This window comes from Melospiza georgiana, chromosome 7 (assembly GCF_028018845.1).
Source record: "Melospiza georgiana isolate bMelGeo1 chromosome 7, bMelGeo1.pri, whole genome shotgun sequence".
Lineage (NCBI taxonomy): Eukaryota > Metazoa > Chordata > Aves > Passeriformes > Passerellidae > Melospiza > Melospiza georgiana.
This window is the reverse complement of record NC_080436.1, coordinates 10,733,157-10,757,338: the sequence shown is the minus strand read 5'-3', so window position 1 is coordinate 10,757,338 and position 24,182 is coordinate 10,733,157. Positions and strand designations below refer to the sequence as shown.

The window sequence follows — 24,182 nt, the reverse complement described above, 5'->3', positions numbered from 1 at the left end:
AGTGACACAAGTAACATCCCTCAAGACCTTTTCTATTTATGTTTCTTTTATTGTGTTGCCTAAGCATTCCTAGGCAGTGATTCCTTTACAGTGTGAGATGGATTATTTAGTAAATAGCCAAGTGTAATGTGTGGTTTTGCTGTGACACAGGTCTGCTTTTCTATATGTGAGCAGGGAGTATTTATTTCTCTCTGTGTAGTTCTCTGTTGTGGTGGCCCTCAATTTCTGAATAACTTCTCTAAATTCTCTGATTTTCAAAATGTGGGTCGTTCTCAATTTAAGATAATACAGCCTTTGGGACACAAAAGGGCCACAGTAGTTGTATTTCATTTCTGCATCTGCTGGTCATGTTGTTTTTCATTAGAAAAATACTTGTAATAAGGTTCTGTATCCATCATGAGAAAAGAAATGGAAATCAGTGATGAAGTTTCTATACACAGTCACATGACTTCTGAAATACAGCATTGAATGGGCAGTCTTGTGTGGAAATAAAATTCAGATATTCTGCACTCTTTTTTATAAGTTTGTTGATGAACTCCAGCTGAACTGCCTGTAAAATGAGGTGCCTCCCTGAAGTATGCTGAGACTAACACAACACAGCCCCATGCTATGAAGAAGCTACTGTGAAGAAAAAATCAACTCTATTTCAGCCAAAACCAGCCCAGTTGTTTAAATCGGTTGCTTGTTAATTTCTTTATTCTCCTTAACTCCTAGTCTCATTCTGTAAGTACCCTTTACAAAATTCAGCTGTCAGTGGAAAAAAAAAATTCTAGCAGTAAAAGCCTGTTTGACCATCAGGGAGTGTATTACCCTGGAGAAGTCTGAAGGAAGAAATCGGCTTTAGTATATAAGATCATGAAAAGTAGAACCTTGGAAGTGCAGAATAAAGTGTATTTTAATAAAGATATTATAGTTTTAAGACTTGTATGTGTAAATGCTGGCAGTACCTGGTGAAGTGAACACAAAATATTTTTTAATGGTGTGAAGGGCCTTCCTAGGGGGAACTCCAGCTATGTAAGAGTTCAGCTAAATGAAAACAAAATAAAAATAGAAAATCCAGAAATGAAAGAGGAATGCATTTAGACCTTTGTTCTTTACACAGGATGTATTAAACTAATGAGTATTTGTCCTTTGTGTTAGATCTAGAAGGTTAAACATGCAGTGGTATGCCAACCACTTGGGAAGTTACAAATAAACAAAAAAGCACATGAACACCAGTAAAGAAATTACTGGGATTTTCATCATTAACTAATTTTTCTTTCAAAATCTTATCTCAGTACTGGATTATTTAGAAACGATCTTCAAAGAAGCAAGAACATATTTGCACCTCTTTCTTTATAATGAATAAAAAGAAAATACAGTTTAAGTCTCTTAAATATACATCAGAAATAAGGCTGTACAAAACTTGGAGGCTATCTAGAAACAAATCCAATTATGGCTAAAGCACTTGAGAAAGTGAAATCTGATTTAATTACTTCTTTCAACAGAAAATTACATCTTTCAACTTTCTATTATTAGAACCCGCCATTTATTTTTATCACTCCAAAAAAAGAACAAGCTTGGAAGAGAAGCTCCCTTCATGGAATTCACACTCAAATCTTTGGTACTTAATACTCAAGCCAAAAATTTGAATCCTTAAACAAAATTCTGATTGTCAAGAAAACAAGCCAGAAAAAACGCTTTGAGATAGATGGTATTTGTATTTTTAGATATGGGATAAGAAAATACTAATTTAAGCATTAGAAAGACCAAAATGGACATGATTGTTATTTCATTAGCTTTAGAAAACAGGCAGAGTTATTGCTGAACATGCATCAAAATAACAGCAGGCTTTACTTAATGCAGTGAAAATATGCTGTTATGACATTAAAGAAGTTGGAAGCGATGAAATCACATTTCCATTTCATTAAAGAGTTCTGGAGCTGTTTTAGGAGTGAAGGCAGCTTTGCATTTTCAGGACAACTAAACACAGGCCCATTGCTCTTGCTGCTGCACAGATGAGATCTGATCAGTGCTCAGAGAAAGGGCTAAAGGACAGATAAGGGGTGAGACACAGGGTTTTGCCCTGTGCAAATAAGATTCAGATGTTTGCTCAGATCCCATTTGCCTCCCTGGAACAGCAGTGCTTCGTGTGCATACATTTGGCCTAGTTCCTGAATATAAAATTGAGTTTGGTAACCACTCACCCTATGGGTGCATTTCTCAGGAAATTAAACTGGAATCTTAAAAACTTCATACATCTATATTAGAACCTGAGAGTGGCAGGTAGTCATTACACAAAGGAAATGTGAAAATGTTTTCAGATTTAGGTGTATCACCATAATGGAATAAATTATTTCTTCTTGGGCAGAATTGGAAGAGAGGCCAGGGAAGGGTGAGAAGAAATTTACTTTATATTAAATTGAGAAAGCTTTTAAAAAAAATTGACATAAAACCCAACCAAAGATCTCTGTAGATAAGCAAAAGAAATAAAGTTCTACTCTCACCTTAAAAACCTTAAATATATACTGCTTGTCCCAGGGAGTATAATCCAGTTAATCTCACTGTTTTTCATGGGAAGTATGAAATACTGTGAAGATATTTGTGAAGACTAATAGCCTTAGTTGGGTCAAGTGCCCTTTTTCTAGTATTTGAACAATTAAAATTTTTATTTAAAATGTATTATATCCTCATCAGACACTGGCTTATTTTGGCCAATGATTTTTAAGATATTTTAGTTTTAACATGAAACATGGATGGCTGGAAGGTCTGAGTAAAGGGAAAATTAACAGTGAGGAAGGGAATTAAACTGAAATGGTGGAAAGGATGAAAGAGAGAATATTTGTGTGAAGTAACTACTTGTGAATTATTCAGCAGAGGGTCTTGTCTCCAGATAGGATCAAACACACATTTCTATTGACAAGAATAATGTAGGTAACCTTTGAGAATTGAGACCTCAATATGTATGTTGTGGTTGTACTCTATAATCTAATCATTCTTAGATTACATTGAATATTTTATTTATCAGTCTGCCTCTTGCAGATTTATCTAAATTAAATTTATTTTATGCAAAATGATTTTTTTTTAATTTGGGACTTGCTGCTGCTTACTACCTAAATCCAAAAATATGGCATAGACAACACCAGAAACTCTTCTGCTTTTGAGGGAAGGGTTTCATCATGACAGGCTGCTAGAGAATTGTGCTAGATACTCAGAAATGTGAGTTCTGTTACTGACTTGGTGAGCACGCCAGCCCAGTATAAAAAATTAGTTTCTAACCATGGATTTTGAATTTGAATCAATAATGCTGAAGGCTTTTTCTGCTTGAAATATTTCTATGTTTATAATGTAGGTAATTATCACATTAGAAGAATAGTTAATTATTAATTATTTTGAAAGTATTAGGACGACAACTTTGTGAAATTTATGTATTTTTCAAAAGTATTGGGTTTTTTTGGTGGTGATTTGAAGTAGGTGCAAAAATTTTAGATGGAGTAACATTAGCAAAAGGATGTCAACTCCCTTAGTAGTCCAGTGGAAATAACAGAGTCACTCATGGCTTTTTGAAGTTATTCTCTGTATGACTCACCCATCTTTCAAGGCACAGAAAAAGCTATTTCAGCCAAATGATGAAGATAATATGATTAGTGTTTGAACCATAAAAGGCCTTTTAATATTTTGTTGGGCTGCACATGGTAAATCTAGTATTATTTAAATTGTAAAGCAAAGCAAGAGGTATGCTACATAGAATTATTATTTTTATGGTTATTTTTATGATTAATCATTACCATCATTGTGGTTATGATTATTTTTACCAGTAATTTTATAACTGTGTCCTTTACCTGTGTAGGGAGTTGGTGTCTCAGTCCATGGACATTTTCGAGTTGCTACAGAAAAGACTGTTTTTGCCATGCCAGAAACAGCAATAGGTAAGTGTTTTAAGAAATTATCACATGTTAACATGTTTAGAGCTTCATCAGGGTGTCATCAGGGTGAAATGTCTTTGAATGCTTTGATGGTAGGGAAGGAATTTTAACAGGGAATTGGAGATGACCATACATGGAAAGTATTTTCTGCTAAATTACCAGAAACTTCTCTGTGTTCTGGGAGTTGATCATTGAGCCTCTTAACTGTGTAGACTGACACAAAGGCTGGCAGGATAAAACCATTTTTTAAAAAGAACTAAAGTCTTGCTACAGATGGGGGCAGATAAGTCTGAAGCTCCCAGTGCAGGTACACCAGCTTTACTTTAGGAACTCAGTATGAGTCAAACTGGGTGTACCACAAGCTGCTCTGCAATTTCATAGAAACAGATTTTGGAATTCCAGCTTTTCTTGTAGATTATTAATGTAGACCCATTACAACTGTGCAGAGATTGTGCTTAGGTAAGATCACAGTGTCTTCAGTGTCACCTTTTTTTTTTGTTTTAAACAGCAACATGTACCTTGTGTTTTCTGATGTTTGATCCTACAGTTTCTTTGTCAATTCTGACAAAATTTCTTTCAAAAAATAAATGTATCCCAGAGCTACATAAAGATGCAGGTATGGCTCAAGAAAAATGAGTCAGATTAAAGGAAACTCTCCTGATGCAGCTGTCAAACACAATAAAGCATAATAAACCACCCAAATGCAAGCAAGCTCGTTACCATTTTAATTCCTGAGAGAAATATGAGAGCAATTCCTGCTAGCTGATAAATGTAATGTAATTTTTCTGAACAGGTAAAGTTGGGATGAAAAAACCAAAAACTACTTCAGCCCTCCAAGTATTGTTTTATTGCTGAAGAAAAGCTTAGTAAGCTAAACTTAAGCTTTAATACAACATGAGTTTTCTAAGCTCTGAAGTTAATAATCAGTTGATGTATATGAAAACCTTTTGATCTTAACAATTTGTATTTTTTTTAACTAAACAGAGGTTCATTGGTGTATGAAATTATTGTAATAATAAAAGCACCTTCCCTTTCTTCTTCAAAGGGAAAGATATGAGTAGTTTTATATTAACAAGAACTATGTACTTTACACAGATTTATTGTGTTGACAAGGACTTATTTAAACAAAAATAGGCTGTGAAGACGTGAAGGAAAAGCTTAGAACTTGCTTAGGAAATAAAGTAATTAAACCCCTTTTAGGATCACTTAGAAGTAAAACCACTGAAATCTGTTTGGATTTAAAGGCTTAGCTGTTTTGATCTCTGTGGGGTATGTTTAAAATATCTGGCTCTCTAGATACTGTATTGTTTTTTTCATGTGTTCATTTATTTCAGTAGGCATGACACCTTTGCTGTGAAATGAAAACAAAGCATTCATCCAGCTGCTCTGTTTTCACACAATTATTCTGCATTTGTACAGCACCATAAATAAAGGGATATAGATAAATATGCCACTTAGCAAATCGAAAGAAAAGGCTGTTCTAGACTGTAGGAGTTTGCCATAGATAAGATAAAGCCCTGGAAAGCAGCGCAGAAGTAGGGAGGTGTAGAAAACCTGGTGGGGAGAACAAAGGATGGAAGTATAAGGTATGGGCTTTGGGGTGAGGTTACACTTATAATGGATACTTCCTTGCATATCCCTGCTAAGTTTTTAGCTTTCTAGAAGTCAGTACTAATAAATTCCCAACCCTCTCTGCCAGACAAGATAAGAATGTAGCAGCACTGCCTTTCTCCTGCCTGGGAAATGCAGAGTTGCACCTTTGGGACTACAGCAGAGCCTGTTCCATCTGTGTGAGAGCAGACTGCAAGTCAGCAGTACAGGCACAGGCTCATGGCCTGGGCAGCCCAGCAGCTCTTCTCTAACTTCACTAATTGAAAAATGATTGCTAAATGCTAACAAAAAAACCCAAAAATCAGGTATGGAATACATTAAGAGAACCTCAGCAGCAAAGAGAAGCATGTGAAGTTTTACTGAGAGAAGAGCAATATGTGGAACATGGACAACAGGAGTAAAATTATAAGAGGAAAAGGAAGACAGGAACATTGAAAAGGATACAGTAGAAGCTATAGCAGACTATGCAACCAAGTAAGTTTAAAGTGGATTAGGTAGACCTTCAATAATCCTGTTTGTAAATTCCTTAATTAAAGAAACCTTCATTCAATTTAGGTTTATTTGCCTCTAAAGCTACTTAAGGCTAATCAACTTCACAGTTTATTTAGAACTGATTTCCTGTGTATGGCCAAGTGGAAGGACACTATGGATCCCAGTAGAGAGATGTTTTTCCTCTGGAAATGTGCTGGAGTGTGGGGGAAGCAGTAGTCCACCATCAGTATTATTTGAAGGATAGCAGAAAGAAAAAAATATTGTTGCTATTGTTGTTCTGGTGGATGGAGAGAATAATGTAATTGCCTTTTTGCTTTAGAGGGCATTTTTAAGATAGGTTTTGCTTTTAAATGAGGTTGGATTTGGTTTTTTTATTGCAGTAGAAGGATATCCAAGGGGAGACAGATGAATAGAAACATAAAACTAAATAGAAGTCTTGGCATCACTGTTGTGATAGCTCAAGCTGAGAAGGTAAAATGTAGAATAGACTATTTGAGAATGTGAGTACAGATAAAAAAAGGTAAGTGATGAATTGGAGTTAATACAGCTTAGGGCTTTTAAAGGGTATCAGCAAGGCATTCAGCATTTCAGAAGAGTTGTATGTCTCAGTGGCCTGGGAGATGAGGGATAAATCAATTAATGACAGCAGACACAGCAGTGGGAATAGAACACTACAGCTGTAACTGATAGGCAGTGACTCCTAAACCCAACCTTTTGATGTAGTAGAAGCAGCAGAACAAAAAGAAAACCAGGAGGGAACCAGAGTAAAAAAGCTGAGATGGGTTAGATATTCAGATTGTTAACTGGGAAACACTGAAGAGCAGCTGTCTGAAAGAAACCTCCCCTTGTTGCTTCCAGGAGGGAGAACTGTTCAGGGACCACTAATTCCCCATGTCTCAAAATACTTGGAACAGGGTCTTTCTATAATACATACATTGACTGTTGTGAACAAAAGCAATTACATGTAAGTGAAAAATTACCATCTTCTATCAGAACCCCATTTAAACTCCTTAGGTACATCTGAATTTTCCCAGTTAATATCTCTTTGGCAACAGCCTTACAAGCTTCTTATTGCTCATTTGTATTCTGTTTTATGTGTTTTCATGAGTCATTTGATTCATTCTCTGAAATGCAAAAAAAAACTAAGTCCACCACACCTTTAATTTCTTCAGAAGACTACAGTTTCATGAATGCACCATTGGCATGATTTCAAGGTAGTAACTGGACCCTGCTTTTATGCATTCAGATTTCTGAAACCAAGACTAAATACTGAAACCAATCTCAATACTGAAATCAATAGCTAAACTAAACTTTTTTCAAGTTTAAGTACGTTTAAAAATATGTCTAAATTTATTTTTGTGAGCAATTTATATAGCAGAAGGTAGATACTTTCCAATGCAACTTTTAAAATTATTTAGAATTCTAGTCACAGCTTTAAATTCTTTAAAAAAATTACCCTAATCTGTAGATTTTAAAAAAGTATATAAGAGTGTTACTAAACTGGAGAGTTTAATATTATTTTTTAAAATTAGCTTAGTCACAATCCTGTCAAAGAGCCAAGTACTAAGTCAGCATCTTGTGCCTCCACCTTCAGGAAGACCCTATCAATATTGTCAATCTATTATTGAATTCTTAGCCCCAAAATTTGTTCAAACTAAGCTGTGCAAGAGGCACTTAATCAGTGTTTAATATTTTGATCATAATAAAATATTTCATTGAAAAAGCAGCATGCAGTTTGAGCTTGCACAAATTATTTCACAATTCTTTGGGTCACTTCTATTTCCTTGCTGAGAACACACTTGATATTTCAAGCACCTAAAATTGTCTCAAGTTGTTGGCAAATAGAATAAATATTCTTCTTTGGTATATGTTTGTGAAGTATGTGCCAGTGGAAGAGATGAAGTTTGGAAAGTGTTCAAGAGTTTGCTTTTAGGAAGGATTTTGATGCCAGAAATGTCAAGCCAAGTCAAGGAGAAATTTGGACAAGGTTGCTGTGCCTATGTAAGGAAGATGAAAACGAGACAAGAAAAAATTGCTGCTAGTGATGATTAGTACAAGATCTCCCTTCACTTTTGTTTTGTGTTGTTTATTTCAGGCCTTTTCCCTGATGTAGGTGGAGGATATTTCCTGCCAAGGCTCTCAGGAAAGATTGGCTATTACCTCGCACTGACAGGCTGCAGGCTGAAAGGAAGAGATGTGCTAAAGGCTGGCATTGCTACACATTTTGTGGAATCTGAAAAGGTAAGGTGCCAGCAGTGCTGGCCAGGGCACAGCCCACAGCCACATGAGAGCTTTGGGGTTTTTGCACCCCAGCACCTGGTACCAACACCCCTGTCTGCAGAGGTGCACTCCCATCAGCTGCCTGTGCCCTGCAAACAGGCATGGTGGGACACTCTCAAGCTGTCCTTCTAACACTTGCCAGCTGGTGACAGCTTTGCTTGAAGGAAGGAGCAAATGGTGCTGTTTTTACAATTCCACTCTTGGAAGGGCATGAGCTACTCAGCAGAATGGAGCTGCTTAAAAAATTGTGCAGTTTAAACAGCAGTGTATGAAACTAGAGGTTTATACAACTGCAAAGTTTGCTGTGAAGGTGACACTCCATTAAAATGGAGTTCTTTGCTGGTCACTGCAGACATAATTAAGTTGGGGTAGTTCAACACTGACACATGAACTCTGTCTCCTTGTGTTGTTTGCTTTGTGCTTCTTTAGGGTCTGTCAGAAAGTTGGGGAGGATGAGGGAGAGTTTATATATGTATATCCTACTATTACCACAGTAATAACCCAAGCAGTGTGTTTTGTTTTACTTACTTGTAATTAAATCTTATTTTTAACAGCTACCTGCCTTGGAGAAAGACCTGATAGCACTGAAATCTCCTTCAAAAGAAAAAATTGCAGATTTATTGAACTCTTACCACATGAAGGTAATCTGAAATTACTGAAATCAAGCAAAATTGTTAAATAAATGTAGATATTATTTTTTTATCCATGTTACTGATTATCTTTTTCTATGTTTGAAAAGAATGAGTTTGCAAACTCATTGCACTCTCTCCATAATACTTGTGTTGGCCCCATGTAACAATGGGCATGAAAATAAAAGGTTTTGCCTTCCCAATCAGTGGCTATTTTAACTCTTTTGATGTGCATTGCAGTTCTCTTTCAAAAGAAACCTTTAGAGTCAAACCAGTATTCAGTGTTACTCAGTCAATTACTCTGCTGTTGTTCAGCTTTAAAATGAGCTGTGTCTACTCTTGTTATTTCTGTTTAGTAATTACTAAGTTCATAAATAAGATTAATTGGAAAAATAAATGGGATAAGCTAATTTACATCATAGCACTGATTATTTTGACAAAACAGAATGATGTGCAATAGGAGTGATTATATGTTGCAGTATCCTGCTTTACAAGACTACACTGAATGGAAAAGGAAACTGTATTTTTAGTTATCAGAGCTGAAATGCCAGGGAACCTTTTCAGCTTCAGCTGCTGTTCCTGAACATCTGCTTATGTCCCAAACCCCTTAATGCCAGAAGATGTGAAACATTTGACAGCCTTCCCACAGAAGGCCAATGGATCTATCACACACTTTGTATGTCTAAATAAAATTTTGTTAAATGATACAGAAAAGAGAAGGAAGGGAAATGCCTTTTTTCCCTTGGTCATTAAAAAAGCCTAAACATAGGCCTGTATATTTTTAAAGAAAACGAAAGGTTGTTTTTGAAAACGATCTCTGATTCTTGAGTAGATTTATCTGCACTGAATTTCTTCTGTGCATTGCACAGAAGTGTTTTGATAGAATAATCAGAATTACTTGTGTACAAGATAACCACCCTGACAAATGTGCATCCATTGTAGCTCAGACAAAGCACTGCAGTATGAGGCAACATATTTAACATTCACAGGATAGTGCCCAGTTCATATATACACACTGCAAAATTTTAATTCGTTAAAAATTGCACTGTCTTATGAACATTAGGTGTTCATTTATGATACAATATTTCTGGAACACAAGTCACTGAAATTTTTTGTACTGATATACTTTTCATTCTAAAATAACCAAGTAAAATACGTATTTGCTTTTTAAATAGTGCACAATTGATCAAGAAAAGGAGTTTTCACTTGATGAACATATGGAGAAGATTAACAGGTATTCAGTAATTTTTCAAATTCTTTTATTCTTGTGTGTAGAGAACATGAAGTTAAATCTAGTTACTTTATTTCACAGATAAGGTGAGAGAAATCACCTCCAAGTTTAAATAGCATTTTGTCTTTAGGGAGCTTTATCTGGAGCTAATTAAACATTTCACCCATCAGTACATTAAATACTTGGGCAAAGTAACCTGATTCATAGCCAGTGGCACATTGAAATGAACATTTTCTGTAGATATTGGATGGGAATTTGTGAGAGTAACTGTTCCATTGCACAGGAAATGTAACCTGACACATTTACAGTGCTCATTGGGTAAAGGCCAATGATAGCTTGGAACTTAAGGAAAGGAGAAATAAATGAGAGTGATAAGAAAGAGCTAAATCTCTGCAAGAAGGATGGCAGTAACTACATTTAGAGATAAAAGATGCTGACAGCAAACCAGCAGAATGGAGCTGATAGCTAAAGATTTACTGTGTTATAAAAGCACAGCTAAGACTGATGGTAGTAATTGAAGTTTGTAAATAAATACCAGAGTTTCTTAGTAAGTTTTATTGAAATACTAGAGATTTGTAAAGGAAAAGGAGATGCCTGAATTACTTGAAACTGGGCAACATGGAAGACATTGCTAAGAAAAGCCATATCAGCTGATTATGCTCTGTTTCTAACATCCCTTCAAAGGTAAAACAGAAACTGAAGCAGCTTGTTAACTGATTTTTCTTCTAGTCTTTTTTCAGCAAATAGTATGGAAGAAATTGTTAAAAAGTTAAAGCAAGATGGTTCTCCTTTTGCCATGAAGCAGCTAGAGGTAAAGTCTATGTCATTTCTGTTAGAGATTTTAAGTCTGGTTTTATGGTTTTACCCTTTTTTTCTTATCATAGGGCAGATTTTAGTTACCCTATAGGGCTTTGGACTGAGAGCCTCAGGTTCTCACTCACAGTCCTGAGGGATTCTCAGTAGTTCTACTCAGACAAGGGTATTCCTCTAAGATCACACAATGTGAGCACCATCATGTGGTGTATAAAATTGTAATTTATCTTTTCCCCTCCCCACAGTCAGGGGGCTGTTGGGAGCAAGTGTTCCCTTTATAGCTTCTCATTATATTGCCAAGGCTTGGAATAAAACAGTGCCAGAACAGTGTTGTTGGTTTTCTTCCATTCCAGATATCTCATTTGGATAAACAGCAAAAGAAATTTATAATCACAAAGTATTTTTTGATCTTTCTTATGCATTTCTGAGTGTTGGATGTAGTCACTACTTAAAAAACATGCAGCAGTGCTACACACATAATTCCTACTTCAGCCTCAAGGGCAAGAAGCAACTTATATTAATGTATAAATAATGTGTATATTTTCTTTTTTTCCTTTGAAATATCTTTGTTCAGATGACTTGTAAAAGTTTTGTATGGAGCTAGTGAAATATTCCAGTTGGACAGAACTGAAGTATTCCTCCAGCAAAAGGGTTGTTTTAACTTTAGTTACAGCTCACAGAAGAAATCCTCCTTTCATAGTAAAATAAAACATCCATCATCTCTGACTTTGATATGAGCAGAAGGAATTTTATAAGGTAGTATTCACATTAGGCACCCTGTCACTTTAAAAAAATTAATTCAAAATGTAACACATTGTCACTGGAACTATCAAACAGTTTGTGAGAAAGGAAGTTCTAAGACTATTTTTGTGCCAACCAGTACATCTAGTACACTGCAAGAAGTTTAGCATATGTCTTATAATAGCAAAATTGAATACAAGGGAAAGCTGTTTTTTTCTCCTACTACTACAAATTTCATCAGATAAAGCAATCAAATGAATTGGTACCAGAATAAAAATGTTATCTGTTCATATTATATTGATTAGGTTCAGTGGGTGTTGAAAACAACAAAGAATTATTTGTTCTTTTTCGTTATTATGATAGTACATTTCTTTAAGAGTTTTAATTCAGAGCTTAAAACTTAAGTTATCTATTGATGACTAAATTGGGTCATCTACTTCAAAGTTAGGATTCTGTGTAACTGATTTCTTAAATTCCCAAACAACAACAACAACAACCAGGGCTATTTTGTTGCTTCTTCAGTTCTCATATGTCTTTAATAGGACTTTATAACAACTTTTTTCTTTCATGTGGTTCACAAATAAATGTCCTTGGAGTTGACCAGAGTTTCAGAACAATTGTCTGTTCTGTTCATGAGATAAGACTGTGCTGGTATGACTTGCTTCAGTCCATGCAGAAATTCGTGGGAAAAGCCCCATGAAACAAATCCCACATTTTCTAGCAGATGCAAGACTTAGTGTGAACAAATACTTAAATTTCAGAGGAGTTTCTGACAGCAGACATGCTGTGCTAAGCAGTAGGATTGGGCAAGGTTGTGAAACCAAGGTTTCACTTTAGTGTCCAGGAACAACAGCAAATCCACCTGATAAATATCATATCAGCTGATTCAGTAACAGCAATATCTATGGCTATCCTCCTTGTTTGTTCTTGTATTTATTATATGTATAAGCAAGCCTATGGAATAAGCCCTGAAATTTTAATACAAATATCCTAATTTGGAGGTCCCCCTTGGTGCACCCACCTTGTACCTTGGATCAACAAGGTTAATAAAATGGAACTCCTAGTTCCACAATAATCCAATTATGCTGTGAGCCATGCTATCCCAAGTACCCTGTTCTCATTGACCTACAGTACTCCTGCTTTTTACTTTCAAAACATGCCTGCTTGGCAGGCTGTCACATACCTGATACTGAAATATTGTGTGAAGAAGAATATAAAGTTGTTAAAATTCTACTTGAGAATGATTTGTGATTTGCATCACACTTTGAACCAAAATTAGTGATTTGCATCACACTTTGAACCCAGCTACCAACAGGTAGAAAGCTAGAGAATTTACACTTAGAACTCAGTAGTTTTCAAACCTTTAACTTTGTAGTGCTAGTTTGTTTTCAGGCTTTACATGAGCCAAAAAGCTTTAGTCTGAGGGGCAGGTGTGCCATTTCTAGTGGGAGGAAGTAAATGCAAGGTCTTAACCTGAAAGGCATCAGATACTTGACTTGGTTTTCACATAAGTAAGTGATAGATGTCTTTATCTATTGCAAGGGGAGTCATGGACCTCTGTGAGGTTTTGGGGTTTTTAGTGAAGGAAAGTCACTATTCCCACTTTTATGCTTGTAAGGGAATCTGCTGTGTCAGTGCCACTTAATTCAGTCACCTTCTGTTAGCATTTTGTTGGTGTTCAGTCTACTGCAAATTCAGCTTAGAGCTTTTGGGATCATTGTGTCAAAATCAAGATGGTTTGAAAGATACTGGAATAGATGTCAAATACCACTATGAAGACTTCTTTGCATTTTAGTACTCCCCACTCCAGCCTATCCTGTCTCTTTTTAGGCTTGTTCCCTAGCACCAATCCCCTCCTCTTTGTACAGGGAATGTATTTATAGCTACACTGGTGACTCATTTTTCTGCAATTACACCTACCCATTTTCCTGCCGTGTTCCTCTTCCTCCAGCTTGATTTCTGTCAGTACCTCCTCCACCTTCAGCCTCATTGATATGCCAAGATAACCAGTCTAGTGCATCTAGCAGCTGCCTTAAGTGCTGTTTGCAGATCTTCCCCATTCCAGTGCTTGCTTTGACCAGAGCTTGCCATGACCATTTCACCTCTGGAGCCATCTGGCCATACCATGCATGGCATTTAACCTGGTCTGAGCAAAGACTTCCTAATCTAAATGACAGAATGTGGAACTGAGAGGAGGAAAGGTCCAGCTCAAAGACGAGGCCAGCAAGAGCATCATGCAGCAAATAAGGGGTCAAAGTTAAAAGCTGCCACCCATCTAGAATCTACACAGTGATGTAGTTGGAGGTACAGCAGATCTCTTAATCTGCTGAGTCTCTCATTGTTGGAGAGCTTGACCAGAACTGAGGAACTGTTGGCACTTGGAGCCAGTGTTGGCTCATTCTTTGCCAGCCTCTCTCAAGCACAGTGATCACAGAACGACAGAGCCAGTGCTTTGAAGGCACAATTCCACACACTCCTGCTTGTGTAGCAATCACATGTTTTCCAGCTTAACTAGGCAAAATGGGTCAGTGCTGTATCAGCTGGTGTCTGGAGGGATGAAGAGTAATTGGGAGCTAGAAAAAAAATGTTGCTGCTGATGACTGGAAACCTGCCATTTCTGGCTGTGGTAAGGAGCCTAATGTCTGCAATGAAAATAATGTAAAGAGGCACATCATACCATCTGCTGCTTTTTAATAGTGATGAAAATGTCCTAATTATCAGGAAGTGTCTGTTGTACCATGAATGATACATATCTTTTATTTGGCTTTACAGAGAAGGGAGGGTTGTGTTTAGAGTAAGAAAACAGTGATAAGCAACAATAAGATTCAGCTCCTTTTCCCCATAACCCCATGAAGCTTTAAAGCTCAGTTCTTTTCTCTTAACTAGGATTTTTGTCTTTCTCCCCACTTTCCCCTGCTGTTTACTGGTGTGCAGTTCACCAAAGGACACTCCTGAGAGCCAGATTTACAGCATTTGTTTGTGTGCTTTACAAGAATCCTGTCTGTGGCACAATATTTATAGCCTGTGTTCAGTCAAAAAAAAGGCAAGACCTCCAAGCTTCTTATCAGCAGAGTAATTTAAGGCTGAACTACTTCAGTATCTGTTAATCCTATACAAGAAACCTGGATAAATATGTTTGGTTTATTCTAACATTTTTTTCCACAGATTTCTTCTTTGCATATCGTTTGGTCTTTGCCAATGATGGTGAAGCAATGACTTAAAGTTGGTTGCCAACCTCTCTATTATACCTTACTACTGTGTTGTACCAACTAAAACTTACATGCTAAGCAATACTAATATCACCTACACCTAATAAATCTGGGAGTAATTCACACTAAATATATATATGATATTCAAAACCAAAGTATAATTGCTTGTAACACTTGCCTTCACTTATCAAAGGATTCTCCTTGAAAAGGTCTTTCAAACTACAGTAATTTCTCTGGCTAGTAGTAATTTTATCTCAAATGATGGGACCTTAGGAGTTCTAGGTTTTCCACAAGTGATGGCACACATCCCAGAGATCTTGCTGATCAAAGCTTATGCAGGAAAGTTCATTTAATGTGACAGCTTGGTGGGAGGGAGCAGGAGGAATAGGTGTCACAGAGGGAGCTCAGGGACAAGAGAGCCATCATTTACTTCACAAAGTTTAAAATGCACGAAAGAGACTCTCAAAAAGTGTCCAAATTGAAGAAAATAAAAACAATGTTACTGTCTTCCCCAGACTATTAACAAGATGTCACCCACGTCTTTAAAGCTGACTCTCAGACAGCTGAGAGAAGGAAGTTCCATGAGCTTGCAGGAGGTGCTCCGGATGGAATACAGACTGAGCCAGGCATGCATGGTGAGCAACAGCTGAGCCCCTTGTTCCTTCCCAGCCACAGGGGGGAAAAGGGTTTATCAGAGACTAAAAATTTTATGTAGATTTCATCAAGAGTTTATAGGTTTTAATTTTCAATATTATCTTGGTGTGTTGGTGAGGCTGTCAGTTTTTTGATTCATGTTATTATATGGAATGCAAAGGACACTACATTAATGATGGCCAGGTGGGAGTGTAGAAGACTTCAGTTAAAAAACATGAAGCATTAATATATAGATATTTTCATATTTGGATTGTAATTTTAAAACTGGTGTTCTTGAACAGGTTTTCTCTTCAAATTACTTAGCCCTCAGTGCCACAGTTCCCAGCAGCAGGGTGCAAATAGTTGTTTATCACTGCCTTTGAAGAGTGTTGTCTATGAAAAATTTATCACAGCAAGAGATTTTAGTGCTATTTGTACTAAGTGCTGAGGACTTGGATAGCATATGAGAAAGTGATCCTTGCAGTGGAACAGAGCTGCTAACTGAATTACCTGAAAAAATGCCTTACAGGGTTTGCCATGGCATCCTTATTATATTAGTTTTGGCACATTTTAAAATAAGGCTTTTATGTGTCCAATTAAATTATTTGTGACAGTCAAAGTAAGTACTTAAAGAAGTGAAAATCTGTCTAATCCTGATGTTCTAATGCCTGACTAAAACTAAGATTGTTGCTCCATTACTAATGAAGCATGCTTAGGGATTTAAGTGTTACATTACGCTTCTTTAAAAAAGAATTGGATGTTTACAGGATTCCATTTCCCTGTAAAGTGTTCCACATAGGCAGAATACATCACAATTCCTGAAGACTGGCCTTTCTCAAAAGAATTTCTGGTACTACACACCTTAGCCTCATTATGTGAACCTCTTTAGAAAAGGATCTGAGGTGTTACACAAGAAAACTTGACTGTGACACAGCTACAGGTCAGCAGACTGATTTTAAGAGATGTGGCTGCATTTAAGCAAGAAGATACACAGCTCTTTAATAAGTAAAGACAAAGTAGGCCTAGAAAAGAACAGTACAAGTGGGATTTCACTGAATCTTGAGAACTTGCATTTCAAGCAGAAAGGATAGGGAAAGATGGGATAAATAGAACCTGTCATGTTACAGCTTTCTTTTTTATAATCTTTCAGAAGGGCCATGACTTCTATGAAGGGGTTCGAGCAGGTAAGTTCCCACACCAGAAACACTCCTCAAGCTGATAGCACACACATTCACAATTGTGGTGCTTCTTTGGAAATTACTACAAGTGCATGCAGCAACAGCCCAGAAAAACTTCCAGCTTTCCATAGGTTTTGCTTATTGGACTTCTGTGTGGCCAAAATTTGTTATTGTTCCAAAGCACAAGAGCAGTGTTGTTTCCTTTGTGCAATCTCAGTTCCCTAACGTTGTTTATCCACCTGGTTGCACCATTTCTTTCACCTTTAACATTGACATTAGTGAGTAGCTCCATGCATCACTTGTGTCCAGGTTTAATGTTGCCACAGAGCTGGTTCAGCCAGCTACACAATGCTTTGAGACTCAAAATCAAAAACAACTGTTTGTATAGAAAACTGTTAGAACAAAGATTTACTTTCCCTCCTGTCCAAAATATCTCTGAATGGAAGTGTCTTACTACTAAACAATTATATGTAAACTTAACAAAAACTAATTCAGCATTTTAACCATTGGTCAAGAGAGGTAGAGGTAAAAGCAGAGCAGTGGCTCAGCAAATTCATCCATGGGACAGACTTGAAGCCTGTCCTTGATCCTATTGCTGATTCACTGTGCAGTTTTTCAAACCCAAAGTCACATCTGTTGGGAGCTGTAGCAATTATTTATGTACTGTTCATCACGAGATGAAATACAGCACAGGCTTTTTCCAAGGAGCTTACAGTACAAGGCATTGGGATGGATAACTTTTGGTTGGACTTTTAATTCACACATGTTACATCCTCAAGTATTATCACCTCCTCCTCATTGTTTTATATCTGTCTTTATAAAGCAGCTTGAATTCCACTTGAGGAATGGATATTAGTTAGAATGGCTGCTATTAGTAACACTGTACTAAAGATAGCCTGGGGTGAGAGATGCAAAATTTATTCATACAGCATGGGGAAAGTTTCTGACTTTAATTAATTAGTCTTTAGCACTCATTAGCAGACACTCCTTTGAAGAATTTACCACACATGTTGAGAAATGGTTTTCATTATGTTGGTAATGGGGACAAGGGTACCCTAAAAATACTGTTCCTGGGATATATTCTACATCAGCAAATAAGCTGCTGAAATGTAGTTATTCAGGAAGTGACAAACTCCAGGTCTGAGAGTCAGAGGAACACAAACTGAATTTCTCCTTGCAAGGCACAAGGTCAGGAAACCATCTGGGACTGCAGTACAGTACAAAGGCAAATCCCTTGTCAGTATGGCCAGGAAATGCACAGACTGCTTGTAAAGAGAGAGGCTGCAAGAACAGCAGCTGGGAAACTTCTCTTTTCTACAGGATGATGTAGCAAAAGTTTAACTATATCAGGAGAAGGAAAAAAACAAACCCATCAAAGATCTAACTGCACTGAGGGGATTGCTCATAATGATAATTTGTTCCTGAAGCACTTTTGTTCTCTGCTTACTGCATAGATCTTGTTCTCAGATTTTCACTCTTAGCATTGTTTCTCTTGTTGCAGAGGAGTGTAGAATCTGACTCAAGATCACTTTTGTAGTTTGGTCTAATTCCATAAAAATCATTATCCATCAATGTGTTGAGCATCCTTTTTAACAGGAAGGGAGATTATTAAGTACCTCACAGGACCAACCATTGTGAATAAAATTAATAAAAGTGTTAGGTATCAGCTTTCTCTTTCCTAAAGCCTTACATTACAAGCATTTAAGAGCCAGTTCTTGACCCCTCTGTACCACAAAAAGATCTACCATCAACAGAAGTTGAGTTACAACAATCAGATTTTAGTTGAAGAATGTTTCTCGGCAGCCAATGGCCACAGGTCAGGTTTTACTAATACCTTTCATCTGCTTCAAACCATAATTTTAAAAGGCTTTCTAGGGAGTAGTTTTAAAGCTTTTTAAACCTGCTTTGACCTGAGGTCAAAATTTCTTTTTTATTTTTAGCCAGTTTTCTTTCAACCTGAAAATCTGCTGTGGCAGTCTTCCCTGTTTAATCACTCCAATCACAAGAATCATAAAGAAAAGCCAAAACTCCTAAACTGTAAAACACATGGATCATATTTCATCAGCATTTACCTATAAAATGGTAATTGTGGACTTGGAACACATTAGGTATCAATTTTTCACCTTGATTAATAGAACAATATGTCAACTAAGAAATGCATAGGTCTGGGTAGTTGCCAAGAGTTGTTTTTCAAATCTTACTGCCTAAGAAAAGTGGTCACTTTTGGAGTCAGTGCTCAAACACATCCAGGTAGGATACAATCTCAGCAGCAAATCTCAGGGACAAATATCTGTTAATTCACCCTCCTAACTCTTTGTGCAGGAATGTGCACTTGAAATGGAGCTGTAAAGGTCTCCCACATCTTGCTGATGCTGCAAAGATGATATTTGTGTGCAGCTTCTGCCACCTCCCCTGCAGGGCTGGCAGATGTGAGCTGTACCCTGGGCACCCCAGGGCCCTGCACGAGCTGAGAGATTTTATGGCAGCAAACAGAATGTCAGGGCCTTGGAAATAGCAGAGTTTAGACTGTGCTGGAGGAAGCCCGGCAACAGAGCACTACCTGAAGTCTGGTAAAGTCACTGCTGCTGAATAGAGGTTTGGGGTTTTGGTTTAGAAAGGTGAAACACAAGATCAAACCCTTAATGTCTGTGCTTAGTTACTTTTATCATAATGAATTCTCTTAGCCTACCTTAGAAGTCTTCAGAATTTCTGTTTTCTTAATGATTGATCTCAGGCTGGAGAGATACAAAATGTAAAGAAGTCAGTGCAGAAAGGGAATATTTTCATGGTTCTACTAGAAAATAAATATTTTGACTCATGCAAGATTAAAGACTCCACTAGAGAGACCGCTAGGAGCATTGAATTTATCCTCCAGAGTAAAACTGGCCACAGATCCAAACAAAAAGATGGACTTGAATAGACAGCAGTACCCTGGAGTGGAGAACTGGCAGCACGTAGTGCAGCATGGCAGAGGGGAAGCTGTACTAACAAACACATGGACACTTTTTCCTCTCTAAACCATCTCTAGTCAATGTTGACTCTTGTGGATAACATTTAGACTGTGAACTTCAACTAAAATTGAAGAAAAACTGTAGATAATTTTTATTCTAATGGAATAAACATAGTTGATTTGGGATAATTACATCTTTTCACCCAAGCCAATCAGTGTTTTCAGTGTTCAGAAATACCCTGCAAGATCACAGCTTTTCAGTAAGTTACCCAGTTGAACATCACAGTAAAAGCACTCTTTTACAAGACTCTTCTTCTAAAGAATTGTCCTCATGGATTCTGTTTTCAGTGGAATTGCAGTTTCCCATATAATGGATTACCTTTTACAATTTGTTTCTAAGGAGTCCTTAGTTCCCTGTTTACAAGTAAATAGGTGCAGGGCTCTGATTTGCCTTTCTCTGTGGGGATGTATGCCTGTGTATCTTCAGCTACAGAAATAGTAATTAGTGCCATTGTCATTTGAATTGTGTGTATTTTCTAGCCGTTTTCAACCATTGGTTAAAGACAGAAAAGTTAAAGAGAAGTTTTCAGGTCATATTTGTTTTTACTACAAGTTGGTGGGCAGACCACAAGGCCTGTTTTTTTGATAAGCACAGTCTCTAGGTAGGTATTCTTTTAACTGAACACAACATTCCACCCCCTTACACATTCCTCATCTTGGATATTTCTAGTTCACTCAGTAAGAACAAACTAATTTAGAAAAGCATAGCAACTTACCCAAAAATAGTTGTTATTCTTGGAAATGTCTGTGAGTATCCTAATTCACCTGCCTTTAGAACCAGCCTCTTCTAAACTCTTTATCAAAAAGCAAACAAATAAAAGCCACTCTCAGAAAAGAAATTGGAAATGTGCCCCCTCTTCCTGCCCATCCTCTCTTATATGCTGTGGGCTGTATTGGTCAGAAGCCCCCGCCCCAGGCCACAGGTGCATCTCCAAATCAGGTGCTGATCTCACTCATCTGAAGGGAATTGGTAATCAGTACATCCTTGGGAGCCACAGTTCTTACAGCTGTTCTTCTTTAAATGATAAAAATGTCACATTTTCAGTAGCACCTTTATGGGTTTCTTTAAGCCTGAAAGGTACTTGGAAGGATGCCCTGGAATTCCATTAATACTAGTAATTTTTACACACAAATTAACTCCCTCTTGTTTTACTGTTTGCTAATGCAGCCATTGCTGACATGCCTTCAGCATTCCTGTGACACAGGAAATGTTCTTTGGGAATTGGCATTTTCTTGTTAGCCTTTTACATGTGATTCACTCAGTGATGGTTTTTATCTCCAGTGCTGTATTTCCCAGGCTGCAGCATAAAGTCTGTGTACTGAGGTGATACAGATTGTCACAGTTAAATGTACCCAGGCCTCAGCAGCTGTCAGTATTTACAAATAAACACCCTCAGTTCCCACAAAGACACCCTGCTTTACTCTCTCCTCGTGAGTTATTTCATTATTAATGTGATGTGTTTAAATTAGCTTTAGGCACTTAGCACCACTGAGTCATCTCCTGTACTCTCCCCAGAGTCAGATTTTGCACAGAGGTGTGAAAGCCTTGTCCAAAAGCAGCCCTGTGAAGTGCCATTTGCAGGCTCCCATGAAGTGCAAGTCAGCCACGAGTGGCAGGTCTGACTAAACCACTCATTTCAGGGCTGTTCCTTCAAATCTTGGGCTGCTCTGAAGGGATTCACTGTTCCTTGTGACAGGGACATCTCTGGGCAGGTCACAACTCAGGAACTTTGATTGGAGTAGAAACATCTGTGTTACAGGAGCTCTGCCCTCTCCAGAGCACACACATTTGTCTCCCCCATGGAATCACTGCAGTGATCTGTCTTGCTGCAATCTGAAGTCACTTAAATTGGAATTGGAGGAAGTTCATGAGTAACTTTGGTGTTTCCCTGTTCCCCTGGCAGTACTGATTGACAAGGACCAGTCCCCCAAATGGAAGCCAGCTGCTCTAGAAGAAGTCAGCGATGAATTTGTGGACAATTGTTTTAAACCACTGGGAAACGATGATCTCAAGCTGTAAAGAACAAACCTGTTGACATCTTACCTATCTGCTTAGTTCTGTGATACCAAAATTCACTGCAGTGTGATCAGTTTGGACAAAACTTTTTAGCTAGCTGAGATTCACAAGTCTATTTTTCTTTCTTTCTTTTTTTTTTTTTTTTTTTTTTTTTTTGCGTTCAGGAACATTCTCTGTAATGAGAAAATAATTGTATCTCTGGTTAATAATGGGAAAAATCACTTCAAGGCAAATTGTTATTTTTACTGCTTTACAGAGTGATTAACATTTAATTTTTTGCATCAACTCTTAGTTTAGGAAGAGCCCTTGGGCAAAAGAGCACAGTTTAAGGGGTGACCTAATAAGCAAAGAGTAAAGAGACCTTTTGTGTTCTTTGCTTTGTCACTGATCTGGTAAATTGGGATTGTGCCACAGATTCTTCTGTGTACAATGAAAACAAAATATGGTTAAACCTTTAATGCAGTCAGAGCTACAAAGGAAAATGCAAGACAGAATCCATGGTGTTAAATATCCTTTTAAATAAAAGCTCAGACTGATATACTATTAGTCTGAGAACAAGAAATTGTTCTATTGATTAAACACTTGTAATTTTTCAGCCTTGCTGTGTGATGTAAACATTGTTTCAAATGCAATAGTCTTGCCAGAGCCTGAAGCAAACTTCTCTTTGCTTGCATAGCCCACTTTTTAAAATGTCATTATGTCTGATTCAACTGCATAATCAGTATTTCACCATTTCAGAAAATTGCTGGTTTTTCTTGGTCTTACAGTGGAGAAGAAACAAGTGCCTCAGACCTTGCTATGAACACCAAGCAGCAATTTCCAGTGCATTAAAGGTGGTGGGGTTCTGATGCTGATAAGACATGAAGTTACACAACAGAACCAGAACCCCTTGATACAAGTATTTGTGGGAGGGAAATCATTTTTTCTATTGTATGCAGACAGCTACTAATCTTTCTTCAACATTACACCTTCTTTTTTATGCTTCATCAGAGCACATAGCAGTGTTTCTTCCTGCTTACTTCTACACTTACAGGCAGGTCACAAGTACAAATTCTGGCCTCTCTGAAGAAAGAAAGAAAACTTCTGTTCAAATGCCATAGTCAGCAGTGGGGAATGAAAAAGTCAGAGCTGCAGCAGAACCATTGTGGAGTTTTCAACATTGGCAGTTTTTATGACCAACAATGGTCTGCAATGGCTTAAGGCTCCTTCCTTTCTAGGAGCTGGTGCCTGGAAACCAAGTCCAGGAAATTCAACTGCCAAAAGTGACTTTCAAAAAATCAGAGGTGAGCAAATGGAGAGCTAAATGAAAAAAAAATGGCACCTTGCTTTGGCACTAGAGTCTCGTAAGATAAAATTATTAAAATTTCAGCTGTGAGTTTATGTTACTGTGGACATACTTGTTATGGGACTGTCCTTGAGTTTAGTTCCAAGAGTAATTGAGATTTCATTAAAACCTCTAGATAAGTCTGAAAGTGTCACAAGACTTTCTACCTCAAGCTGGTCCCATAAGAAGTGCTCCCCCTGTATTATTTAAAAATTTTATATGTTTTACATTCATAAACAATTGCTATTTTTAATTTATTTTTTAAAGATTGGTTATCTTAATAATTCCATTATTTTTGTATAAAAGGAGCAATATTCAGCCAACTATATTAAATGAAAACCACAGTAATTCCCAGGGAGCAGGGATCATGGCTCCTCTGATTGTACAAGATCTTAGGAAGAAGATACTTTTGAGTTAATAAACTTTGACTTGCATGTTCAAATGCTTCCAGAATTCATGTGAACAGGAATTAGCCCAAGCTCAAGGTAACAAGATCCTGTCCAATCTTTGCAATCCTGTGTTTTTTTTCAAATAAAAGGCATACAAGCAGATGGTAAGTTGAATTTTATTTGGTCCACAAGAAAATATTTTCCACAAAAAATATTGTAAAAATATATTGTAGTGTGTTTTATTTGGGAATACTGATGTGCCTTAGTCCGGAAATGTCAACTGTACAAAGTTGTGCTGCAGTTAATTTTTTGAACCATTATTAGCATATCAAGTCAGTCACATCATACCCACTCAGATTAATCTTGTTTCCTGGAGAAAATATAAAGCAAATGTATTTTTAACTCCTAAATAGAAGTAAACAGTTTTGCAGAGTATGCCAGTCCCAAACTGGAATGCCTTTATTACACAAAATGAAGTCAAAGAATCAAAGGTAACTTAGCTGGAAACCCACTGTCAGTGGCTCTAAAACTCTAGCACAGCTTAGCATAAATTTATTTTGGTGAAGAAGTCTTTATTTTTACAATGTATTAGTATTGTGCCTATTAAATGTACATACAGCAGAGCTCTGGGGAGTTATCTCCCTCCATCTCTTACCACACTGTAGCACTGCACAGATTTATTTTCTATTAAGGGTAAGTGCATTATTTATAAGGACAGCA

General features: G+C 37.2%; 1 protein-coding gene across 1 annotated transcript in view; it reads left to right on the top strand.

Moving 5' to 3' along the window:
* HIBCH (3-hydroxyisobutyryl-CoA hydrolase) overlaps positions 1-23,624 on the top strand; it is a 38,053-nt gene extending 14,429 nt beyond the window's left edge. Inside the window, exons 7-14 of the mRNA XM_058027454.1 lie at positions 3,830-3,908; positions 8,104-8,249; positions 8,843-8,929; positions 10,093-10,151; positions 10,878-10,959; positions 15,427-15,546; positions 16,695-16,728; positions 21,637-23,624. Coding sequence (XP_057883437.1) covers positions 3,830-3,908; positions 8,104-8,249; positions 8,843-8,929; positions 10,093-10,151; positions 10,878-10,959; positions 15,427-15,546; positions 16,695-16,728; positions 21,637-21,752 — 723 coding nt within the window. The 3' untranslated portion in view covers positions 21,753-23,624. The remainder of the gene's footprint in view (positions 1-3,829; positions 3,909-8,103; positions 8,250-8,842; positions 8,930-10,092; positions 10,152-10,877; positions 10,960-15,426; positions 15,547-16,694; positions 16,729-21,636) is intronic.
* The last annotated feature ends 558 nt before the right edge of the window (positions 23,625-24,182 follow it).